General features: G+C 33.0%; 1 protein-coding gene across 1 annotated transcript in view; it reads left to right on the top strand.

The window, feature by feature from the left end:
* Positions 1 to 4,629, top strand: part of LOC126890065 (sperm-associated antigen 1-like) — a 55,508-nt gene extending 50,879 nt beyond the window's left edge. Inside the window, exon 4 of the mRNA XM_050658891.1 lies at positions 4,305 to 4,629. Within this exon, the coding sequence (XP_050514848.1) occupies positions 4,305 to 4,551 (247 nt within the window). The 3' untranslated portion in view covers positions 4,552 to 4,629. The remainder of the gene's footprint in view (positions 1 to 4,304) is intronic.
* Positions 4,630 to 12,449: the final 7,820 nt, after the last annotated feature.

The raw sequence follows: 12,449 nt of genomic DNA, 5'->3' as shown, positions 1-12,449 counted from the left end.
ACCTCTAAATTTTAAAGAACCGCTTGGATTGACATGAAATTTGGCATACACATAGCTAACAAGTCAAAGAAAAAAGTGATATTGTGCCGATATGCGCTTTTGCCCCGGGGTGGTTTTCACCCCCTCTTGGGGGTGAAAAATTATTCGTCCAAAGTAAGTCCGGAAATTGATAAACTGACTAATTTTAAGTAACTTTTGTTCTATAGAGTTATTTCACTAAGTCACTACTTTTCGAGTTATTTGCCAGTGAATATGTTCATTTTTTCAACAAAATAACCACGCTTTTAGACGGTTTTTTGCAAATAACTCAAATAGTAAGTATTTTGTCGAAAAAACATTCATAGCAAAAATATAGCCTGTAAATAATTTAAAAAAATGGTGTATATATCACGTTTCTATACCTAGTAAAAGCAGAGTTATAGCTAATTAAAAATAGGTTCATATTCGTTAAATTCCAAATGGAATACTTTAACGTGAAATAACCAAAAATGAAGCACATTTCGGGGAAAACGCATTTCAACTTATTTAAAGTGATTAAAAAAAGCTTCATTTTTGTTTTATAAAAAAAATGTCTAGCATCAAAAGTAAACAAGTTACGCTCAAAAAAAGTTAGTCCCTTTTTTTGGTAAAAAAATCGGGAAAATCGCCCCCTAATTAGTATCTCAAATGAACGTAATCGTTACGACTTCACAAGTTTCTTGACTCATGTTTATATTGTTTATATGATCTGTAAGTTTCATCGGTTCAAAGTCCTTATTTTTGAAAGGGCTGTAGTTAAAAGGGGTTGATCGAGTCACTGATCACGAATGTATGCAAATTTAGAAACACCAAATCTTAATCAATTTTTCTCTAACAGAAAAACAAAAAAATACATGATATTCAGAAAAGCAATGCTGACTTTTTTTGTTTTTCGAGATTTTTGGTATCTCTAACAATTTTTAAGTTATTTTGAAAAAAAGCATATTTTTCAAAATTAAAATTTCTAAAAATTTTACTTTAAAACCAAATTTTTCCAAAATAAGCACTTTGAATCGATGAAACTTACAGATCATATAAACACAATATAAGTAAAATAATTTGTGGAGCGGTAACGATTAATTTCATTTAAGTTGCTAATTAGGGGGTGGTCTTCCCGATGTTTTTTGCCAAGACAAAAGGGACCAACTTTATTTTGAGCGTAACTTGCTTAAATTTAATGCTAGAAACTTTTTATAAAAACATAAATAAAGGTTTTTCTAAACACTTTAAAAAAAGTTATAATGGGTTTTCCCCAAGAAGTGCTTAATTTTTTGGATATTTCACTTTGAAATATTCTATTTGAAATTATAACTCTGGTTTTACGAGGTTCAGAGACCTAACGCGTACATCATTTTTTTTACTTTTTTACAGGCTATATTTTTGCTAAGAACGTTTTTTTCGACAAAATACTTACTTCTTGAGTTATTTGCGAAAAACCGTCTAAAAATGTAGTTATTTTGTTGAAAAATGAACATATTCACCCGCAAATAACTCGAAAAGTGTTAAAAAGCTCTATAGAATAAAAGCTATTTAAAATTAGTCAGTTTATCCATTTCCGGACTTATTTTGGACTTATATTTTTTCACCCCCAATAGGGGGTGAAAGTCACCCCCAGAGCAAAAGCACACATCGGCACAATATCACTTTTTTTCTTTGACATGTAAGCTATGCGTATGCCAAATTTCATGTCAATCCAAGCGGTTCTTTAAAATTTAGAGCAAAAACCGTGAAAGAATGGACTATTAATGTTGTTTGTCAAATAGTATATGGGCCATTCCACGAACATACGCCTGTTTTGGATTACTTCGACAACGAATATTTTACTGTGCAACATAAGAAGTACGAAAGTAAATGGCGCTAATAATAATTCCAATAAACAACAATGTAATTTGCAATTCACTTTCGTTCTTCTTATTTTGCACAGTAAAATATTCGTTGTCCAAGTAATCCAAAACAGGCGTCTGTTCGTGGAATAGGGTATATCTATTTTATGTGTTTCACATAACATCACATCATTAGCATAAGTTACTCATGACTATTTCACTAGACTATTTTTAACTGATAAAACGTCATAGCAACGCCACGTTTCCTACTGACAAAACTCCTTCCCGTCTGTGATTTCTCTGCAACAAAATTATGGCAGATCCGTCATGAAGGTGTCTGGTAATTTTATTGGTGTCAGTTTGATCAACGTCATTGAGGCGTAATCAATTTTGGACAGATATAATGAATCCAGACGAAAAATCAAGATTTGGATGCCAGTCAGGTGAAGAACTCAAAAAATTGGTTTCGGAAAATGTCCCATTGAACACACAGAGGTCCAGAAGCTCTATTTGGACCAAATTTTCGGAGTTCCTACGGGTGAGAAATTTTACGCTTGAAAGATATACTACCATAACGTGCCATAACTGAATTAGCAAAAATTCTCGAGGATTTGAGGATTATGCCTTTAACATGAAAAAAGGCAATGGCGAAGACTATAAAGAGTCGTCTGTAAAGTCAATGTGGATTACTACAGCCCTAGAGCAAAAATGTACAAGAAAAATATTTTACAAAGTACGGCATAAAAATCGAATTTTTCACAGATATATCTTTCAAATGTGCAAGATTGGCCAGAGATATCAAGCGGAGGCAGCTTCAAAGTGTTCAAAAAAAAAAGAAAAATCAGTTCAAAAGCATTATCCACCGAAGAACTATTAAAAATCATCCAAAGCTACGACGAGGAAACCTATAACGAAGGACATTTGAACTTTCTTAGAGAGGCAATGAGGCCGTAAACTGCAAGATTCACTTTTTCCAGAAGGAATTTGATTTTATGGGAGAATTTACGGGCCGAATTGAATACAACAGCATTTTTTCCAAAACAAATCAAGGCGGTTCGAAAAGTTTAGAAAGCAGCAAATGGCTGGTAAGAAATTCATCAAACGAAGATGTATGCCCAGTTAGATTTTTTTGAAATTAATGGAAAAAAGGAGACCAAAAATTTTATCACACAGACTCTTTCTTACCGTTCACCCCAACTGGAAGGATGTATCTTGGTTCAAAAACTATCCACTTGGAATCAACATCGTATCTAAGTGGACAAAAATGTCAGCTGAAAAAATTGGAATAGACACAAAAAACATAAAATAACAAACCATTCTCATCGATCTTCAGCTGTGTCAGCCTTGTTCAAGCAAGGTGTTTCTGAACAGGAGTTAATTAAATTAACGGGTCACTCAAATGCAAGCTCTCTAAAACCATATCTGCAGCTCGATTCCAGTCACCACCAGAAGTTGATCGAAAATCTTAGAACAACAAATGAAGCTGGACCTTCGAGTTCCCAAATGCTACATGTCAATAATACACAAAATCTTGCTTTGGTAGAAAAGAATGGGCAAACTACTATAGCTTATAATAATTGTACATTTAATACTGTTAACAAATAAATAAAGATTATGTTTCGTTGATATGGTGCATTAATTATTCTCTCGTGAAATAGTCTTGTCGAATATCATTCGAAAGAAAATTATTTACCGGCAAAATTTTCTTCTGATTTTATTCAAGTTTGTTGGTAGGTCTGGATCCCGCGTATGAAAAAAAAGTTGATTTAATAGCAAGCTGAAAACTTGTTAAGGGCTTAAGGGTGTCTAGTCGGATAAACTTTGATATATGGGAACACTGGAACAGGGGGAGTTTTAATTGTGGAACAGGTTAAAAATTTGGAACGGTCAGACCACGAAAACGGCACATTTATTTTGTCCGACAGAATAGACTTAAACTCTCATGCAAGAATCAGACTGGTATTTATCACCTGTCATAATTCCTGTCATTTGACATATTCTACATGTTCCACTCATTAAAACGCCCATTTGGTGATAAATAGCAGTCTGATTTTTGCATGAGAGTTTAATCTCTGTTCGGAGAGTTTAAGTCTGTTCTGTCGGACAAAATACATGTGCCGTTTTCGTGGTCTGACCGTTCCAATTTTTAACCTGTTCCACACAATTAAAACTGCCCTTGTTCCAGTGTTTCCATATATCAAAGTTTATCCGACTAGGCACCCTTAAGCTATTAACAAATTTTCAGCTTGCTATTAATCAACTTTTTTTTCATACGCGGGATCCAGACCTATGACCTTTTGGCAATTTTCGCTTATGAAATTTTGACAAAATCAAACTGTCAAAATTGATATGATATTATAAACGACAATAGATTGAGTTAACATTGAGCCCTGAAGAAAAATGAAAATTTTTAACAATGACAATGATTTACAATTTACTAATCTGTATAATTTTGTTTATTAGATACAGAGAAGCTGTAGACGATTGCGATAAGGTATTAACATTCGAAAAAGGCAACATTAAAGCTCACACCCGAAAAGCGGAAGCATTGGATAAATTGGGAAAATATAAGGAAGCCCTAGACAACGCGGAATTTGTCATCTACAAAGAACCGAATAATAAATATGTCCAAGAATTAACCGACAGAATTAGGAATAAATGTTTTAAAGAACTGAAAAAAACGAGAATGAAAATTATTGAAATTGATTGAAATTTTAATTGTAAGAAAAGATGATTTATGAATCTTTTTACGGTGTTTAAATATAGCTAAAGTTTGAATAAAACTTGAACTCATTCATATCGGTATTTTCTGAGTTGCAAATTTTTCATTTCCTGTGTACTTTGGAAATGCGTTTTCCTTATAGCCAGGGAGGTAGTGTCAAATTTGACCGGAGCATTTTAGCATGGCTCGTTTCTTATTATTTAGGTAGGTGTTCCAAAGCTTATTAACAAATGATGTGTCAGCTGGCCCAAAACCGGGGATTTTAGGCAAGAAAAGCTAAAATATGAAAGTTGATGGACCAACGCTACAGCTTAAATGTCAAATATTTATATACGTTACTCAGAACATTTAATGGACTTGCTTACTTGGCACCTACCTTTCACTCAGAAGATCGGGGTTCAAATCCTGGCGCGGAAAATTCTTTTTGTTTTTTAAATTGACATTTTATTTTGAAAAATATTTATTTTTATAATACCACGTTTTTATTATTTATACGAGACAATATAAAAAAATCTGTATGTCTTTTATAGAATTATGCATAGAACTTATGAAATAGCATATATACATTTGATCATAAATATTATGATTGACCTTAATAAGCAAAATTGTTGTACATGAACCCCTGAAGCTTCCTGAGTTAGTACGACCAATCTAAGTGAAAAAGGGGGTTGGCCTCCCCACCCCACTCCCGACATTTTTTTATCTTTTTAGACAAACTGTTTTTTGCATAATTTTATGTGATGTAAAACCAAAAGATACATACAACCCTAATGTTTCACTTTTCTATCACCAACCCCCATTTTTTTAATAGCAATCTAATTATTTCCCTGTTCTCTATAACATATAAAAATGAATTTTTGTCTGTATGTCCCTTATATAATCGTAAACTATGCATTTAATCATATTATGATGACCTCAAGCAAAGTTTTTGTACTTACATGAACCCAGGAAGGAGTTAATACTTAATAATATATACTTAATAATATATACTTAATATACTTAATAATTAATAGAGTTAAAAGAGTTAATACTTTTTTATTATTAACTAGCTGACCCGGCAAACTTCGTACCGCCTTAAAACTAAATAATGTTTGAATGTTTAATACCTAAAATTACCAGAAAGCCAAAAAATACTAAAAAATATTGCGTACCCATACTTTTTTCAACAAAATGCATAGTTTACGATTCTATAAGGGACATAGGTACAGACAAACATTCATTTTTATATATTATAGAGAATAGGGAAATATTTAGATTGCTATTAAAACATGGGGGTTGGTCGTAAAAAAGTGAAAATTTAGGGTTGTATCTTTCGGTTCTACAACATATAAAATTAAGAAAAAACAGTTTGTCCAAAAAAATAACAAATAATATCTCCCTTTTCACTTAGATTGTTGGTCTTACCAACTCAGGAACCTTCAGGGGTTCATGTACAACAAATTTGCTTATTACGATCAATCATAATATTATGACCAAAAATGCATAGTTTGCGATTCTATAAAAGACATACAGATTTTTTATATTGTCTCGTATAAATAATAAAAACGTGGTATTATAAAAATAAATATTTTTCAAAATAAAATGTCAATTTAAAAAACAAAAAGAATTTTCCGCGCCAGGATTTGAACCCCGATCTCCTGAGTGAAACGTAGGAGCCAAGTAAGCAAGTCCATTGAATGTTCTAAGTAACGTATATAAATATTTGACATTTAAGCTGTAGCGTTGGTCCATCAACTTTCATATTTTAGCTTTTCTTGCCTAAAATCCCCGGTTTTGGGCCAGCTGACACATCATTTGTTAATAAGCTTTGGAACACCTAACTAAATAATAAGAAACCAGCCATGCTAAAATGCTCCGGTCAAATTTGACACTACCTCCCTGGCTATTATGCACGAAATGCAATTTTCATTTTATCACCATGAATTTTGTTCACAACCTGTCCTAACATTTTCCCTAATCGAATGCAACAAGTTTTTGCAAAGCGATTCATCTCGCTGCGAAGAATTGGTAGGTTTAGTGCATTGCCTCGCCTAAAGTAATAAATTCAGCAACGTATGTACATACTATATGAGAAGCAATACATCAAGATTAAAGTTTTTATAGGTTTTTTAAATTAGAAGTAACAGTAATAATAATTATCGATTAATGGTCAAAAAATATTTAAAATATAATAATTAATGTTGGGATGTGTTGTTAGTTTTGTGTGATACTGTTTCCTAATTATGGCTCTCTTTATTAAACTAATGAATAACACGGAAAAGAAATGCTCTATTAATAGTGCAGTTCATAACTAGGAAAATAACAATTATTACTAATTATATAAAAGAACGCACCGATGTGAGTAATTTCTCAGTGGCGTCTTTTATACAGGACAGATATCTGAACAAATGCAACAGTAAGAAATAAATAATAGGGACCAGAGACTGGTCAAATATATAAAACAAAAATATAATTGTTGTCCCAAAAAAAAACAACCTTACGGATCTATGTATACATATGTACAAATCAGAAATATATGCAGAATATGAAGAAATAATAGATAATAGAGATGGAGAGGAAGACGCACCTTTTGGGAAGACCCATCATCGCTATTTTAACTTTTGACACTAGAGCCCGAAAGATTTCAGTTGAGCTACATCCAAACGATTCTCTGAGGATTTTCAGCCAGGACATTTTTCTTCTACCTGCGCTGCGCCTTCCTTGAATCTTTCTCTGCATTATTAATTTTAGGAGTTCATATCTGTCACCACGTGTTATATGACCGAAATATTGTAGTGTTCTTATTTTGATGTAATCCAGTATCTCCCTGCTGTTCTCTATTCTTCTTAGTACTTCTTCATTGGTTATTCTGTCTGTCCAGGAGATTCTCAGCATTCTTCGATATGTCCTCATTTCAAATGCTTCCAATCTATTGAGACATTGTTTATTAAGAGTTTATGTCTCCATACCATACAAAAGAACAGAAAATACATAACACTTGAGTACTCGTTTCCTAAAATTTAGGTTGAGGTCTCTACTACATAATATTTGTTTCATATTATTGAATACACTTCTAGCCTTTTCTATTCTAATATTCTCTATTCTAATAAAGCAACTAAAACTATGCAAAACTCCGGGGCCAGATGAAATTAACAACATACTGATCATAAACGGAGGAGAGGAGCTGCTAAAACGGATGTACAAACTAATGTTCAAAATTTGAGAGGACAAAAACGTGCCTATAAAATGGGGAAACGGATCAAATACACCACCTCAATGTTTAAGAATGATAAATATGTCTCTCCGTGTTATTGCTAGTCACAACCATTATGATTACACACTTTCTTTATTTTAACCAGTTTCATCAGTCATCATTTGTGTTGAGTCACAAATAATTATTATCTTATAAGAAAATTTCAACTACAACCTATACTTCTTCTAACCGCTTCTATCAAAACTTAATGGTTTAGTTAGAAAGATTCACATTTCTATAACATTAAAATATCCTTTTTATTTCCCAATTTCGAAGCATGTATTGTTGTTTGGCTATATATACTCTATCCATTCATGTGTACCTTATTGATTTTAATTTTAAAAATTTTCAAATTCGTTAATTTTACATCTTACATAATTTATTGTTACTAACTTTTGAATGTTTATAATCCCGACGCACTGATTTTTGTTGTTATTATTGTTTGCTTAGAGCAAGACGAGCTGCAATACAATCAAATGTACTGGCAGATGCACAAGAATGCAAGCCAAGAAAGAGAGTAAGAAGAAGAAGAAGTTATTATTGTTTTTTTTACCATAAACAACTTTTAAATTTAGTGGCTAGCGTAACTTTATATCATTTCACAAAACTTCAAGTTGCATTGACAGTTTTCGTTCTGGCATCAAAGGGAAATGCTTTCAAACTTTTACTTTAGTTGCCTTTCACCGCTCTCAATGTGAAGACTTAATTATAACCTAGCAACCCACGTACCTTGTGGGAGTCATATTGCGACCGTGCAAGTTCGGAAGAGCGACGCCTGGTGTCATAGCTCAGTAACATTTGTAGCACTTTTGATTATATTTGCCAATCATATTAGTCCTGGCTACATGATAATTGCCAAGGCCATAGCCCAAAAAAGAATAAGAAGAAAACGTAAGATTGAGGTAATATTATTAAAAGGTAAACATTCTATGGAAATCCAATTTTCTTTGTATTAATTTGTGCTTAGAAGTTGGAAACGAATAGAACTTAAATTGACAATATTTTGTTGTATTTTTACAATTTTTAACACAGCACTTGCGAATTCCCATTTTCTTCAATGATAGTGGGTATAAAATATGTCAAAATGACAATTTCAATTGACAATACTTATGAATTAAAGAAAGTTGCAAGATTTCTCCGCTACTCGTGCACGATCATTTCTCGTATCCCCTCTAAGTATGTACTTGCACACAGCGAATACTGCCCCAGGGCCTTATCCATAGGGATTATATATTATATCCATTCTTTGGATTTCATAATTGATTTAACTATGTAAGACATTTAGTCAACATTTAAAGGGTTTTAACCTTTGTATTTTTGGGTGGCTAAGCATGTTAAGCTTGTAAGTATAACCAAACTTTGTTTTTTACCTTGGTCAACATTTTAACTTTAACTTTTGTCTTCATTTATACAGTGAATATTAGGGGCATTTGAGTTTAACAACTTTTGTTAATCATAATAATTTGCGCATTTGACTATTTCTTTCTGTTAACTGTATGCTGTATGATTAAATTTGTAAAGCATTTATGTTTTCAAGATTACAATATAACTTTTTAGATTAAATATTTACTTATTTTTATTTCACATTTATCTGATTATTTATTTTCATGCATGTAATTATCTTTGTCAGGCATTTTATTGTTTTTATTTTGTGCATGTATATGTGTCGTAATAATTAGTGATTGCCGCGAGACATAATTACTCCTCTCTCTCAATTTATTTTGTTACCGTGTAGTAGTCATACCTTATCTCTTTCGTACCGTTCTCTTTGTCATTTCTTGTCGTTCTCCTATCTTTTAAGTTTTTCTATTCACTATCCAAAGATAGGGTGGCGCCCAAAATTATCTTCTCTTCTTTTTCTCTTCCGTACCTCACTTTCATATCCCTTGTATTGGAGTCGTAAAGAACCCCGACCCAGATACCTCTACCAGACTGAAACCCGAGCCTATTGCCGTTTCCTGTGTACACAAGAACCTAAAAAAGAAATTCCCGCATATGTAGAACTTTGATCGTTGATCGAAGTAATAGTGATGCAGTTATGCGATGCTAAACTATTTAGAATCTTTTTCGCACTTTGATTTAGAATCTTGTAGAAGTAGGCGAAAAGAAAGGAATGTAGGAAAACGCAAAAATTATTATCGTCATCTTTTTTCTATTCATAGTCATCAGATCATCAATCAGACAATCAGATCATCATTATTATTGTTATTAGAATCTATTATTGTTATCATCATCTTCCATAAGTATATTAATAATATAATACACAACTTGATAACTCGAAATTAGTAGTTGTGAGATAAACGGGTTTGAAGATTTTAAAGATATTTGTGTTGCTACCATGATGTTACTTACTTTACTTTTTCGTGTCTATTCGACTACAGTTTTTTGTGCCCAATATCGGGCTACGTCTACACCCTTTGTATTTGCTAGCCATAAATCATCGAGGGTGCACTGTGATGGGCAAAGTCTGCATACTCTGACTCAGATGCTCCACGCTCTGTATTTCCCCACATTCACAAAGTGCGTCGTTATCTGTCTTGATGCCCCATTTAATAAGGTTCTGTTTTACAGGGGCAACACCTGTGCGTATTCGGTTGAGTGTCCGCCAGGTTCTCCAGTCCAGGTTCATTCCATTAGGTCGTTCTGGATGTAGGGGGAACAGTTCGGGTGGTTCGACGCTGACATTTCTCATCCAACCATGATGTTGATAAATACGGAATTGACTCTGCAGCTCTAAAATACTGTTTCTTAACTTTTTGTCTACTGATCTATTTAGGAATACGATGCAAATTTGTTTTCCAATATGGAAAATAACATGAAAAAGTAAAGTTATGAACTTTTAGCACTACCATAATGTTAACATTTGGTAATGTCACATGTCGTGCCAAGTTGCATCTAAGTGAACTTTTTAACAAAACTAATGCTTTAAGCATTATTTTGGTGAAAATTAGCCCTCCGCTATGGAGGTTGCCAGATCTGCTAACAATTCTCGAATTTTTGCATTAACATGAGCAGAATCAACAGATAGCAATTACGTGGTAAGCTCAATGGTTTCAGAAAAACACGTGCTACAACTAGATAACTAAAGTTAGCTAGTTGTAGCATTCAGTGTATGTCGCATTCGCGATTATTTCGATTAAATAATAACTTGATAACTCATCTTTTCTTTAGCAGTGAATATTAGGGGCATTTGAGTTTTATCAACTTTTGTTAATCATAAATAAATACTTAACCAGTTTGGAGCGAGTTATCAAATTTTTACACAATATGGAGGCAAATAAAATACATCTTGTGAACTAGTTATCTCAAAAACGTCAATTTTGGAGTTATCAAGTAATAGTATAGTATTTTAAGGCGACGTTATGTCAAAATATGTCAATTTCAATTGAGTCTCTCTACGCCACTGATTAAGAAAGATGATAAAAGAATACTGTATTATATGCCTCACCAGGGCATTGCCATCGAGCTAGTTACACTTTACTGGGAAAATTACAATAATTTACGAAAACATTTTTAATTACCTGTTTTGGTTGCCTCTACGTGTGCTTCGTAATAACAAGGTATTTTATAAATGCTTTGTTTACTGTTTCTAAGAAATCGAAACAAAACATGACCGTATGGGCTCTTGAACTATAGGAAATATGACATTTGGTAAATATTATGAAAAAGTGAAATTAAGAAATAAGTATTGTATTACCTGCGTATTTATCAATATTCAGGACTCAACACAAAGAAAACGAAGAATTTTATGACAAACATTCTAGACTACCAGTAAAATGTGCTAATCTTGCGTGAGAACAAAATGTTATTAGTTGTTACTCTTTAGTTTAGATTTAGAAGGTCATTTGGGGTATCTGGAAGGTATTTCTAAACTTTAATAGCAGTCTTAATTTATTCTTAATAACTTCTTAATTTTTGAAAGCCTCGTCTTCTTCTTAAACTGCCCTCTCCTCAATGGAGGTCGACTACTACAACTGCAAACTCTTCTCTGTCTTCAGCTGTTCTTATTATCTGTTTAAAATTCAGCCCTGCCAATTGTCGGATATTTCTGAGCCACCATATTCCTTTCCTTCCTAGCCATCTCTTTCCCTCGATATTTCCTTTCACTATAAGTTAACACATTCGCGGACACGCTGTCATTTTATACACGTATTCTTATGGAGTAAATGACTTCATATGCAGTCATGACCGCGAATGTGTTAAGCATATTGGTACTTATTATTTCTCAGTATGTGGCCTAGGTATGATATTTTTCTAACTTTCACTGTGTTGAAAAGTTCTCTTTCCTTGCCTATTATACGCAGCACTTCTTCGTTTGAGGTATGCGATGTCCACGATATTTTGAGTATTCTTCAGTAGATCCGCATTTCAAGGGTTTCCAATTTATTTACGGTTGATATTTTAAGGGTCCATGTCCATGTTTCAACTGCATAGAGAAGAGTCGATCAGACGTAGCATTTTGATAAACGTAGTCGAATTTCGAGTTCTATTCGAGAATCAAAAAGCAGTATTTTTTATTTTTTCGAAAGATTTTCTGGCCTGTTCTATCCTCGATCTTATTTCTAGATCAGTATTTAGGCTGCTACTTAAATCTATTGACCTGTTCTAAAATATGCCTATTTATTATGCAGGGTTGAAGTACGTTTTGGTTTTC

This window comes from Diabrotica virgifera, chromosome 8 (genome assembly GCF_917563875.1).
Source record: "Diabrotica virgifera virgifera chromosome 8, PGI_DIABVI_V3a".
Taxonomy (NCBI): Eukaryota; Metazoa; Arthropoda; class Insecta; order Coleoptera; family Chrysomelidae; genus Diabrotica; species Diabrotica virgifera.
Note: the sequence above shows the minus strand (reverse complement) of the source record. Positions and strands in the feature narration are given on the sequence as shown.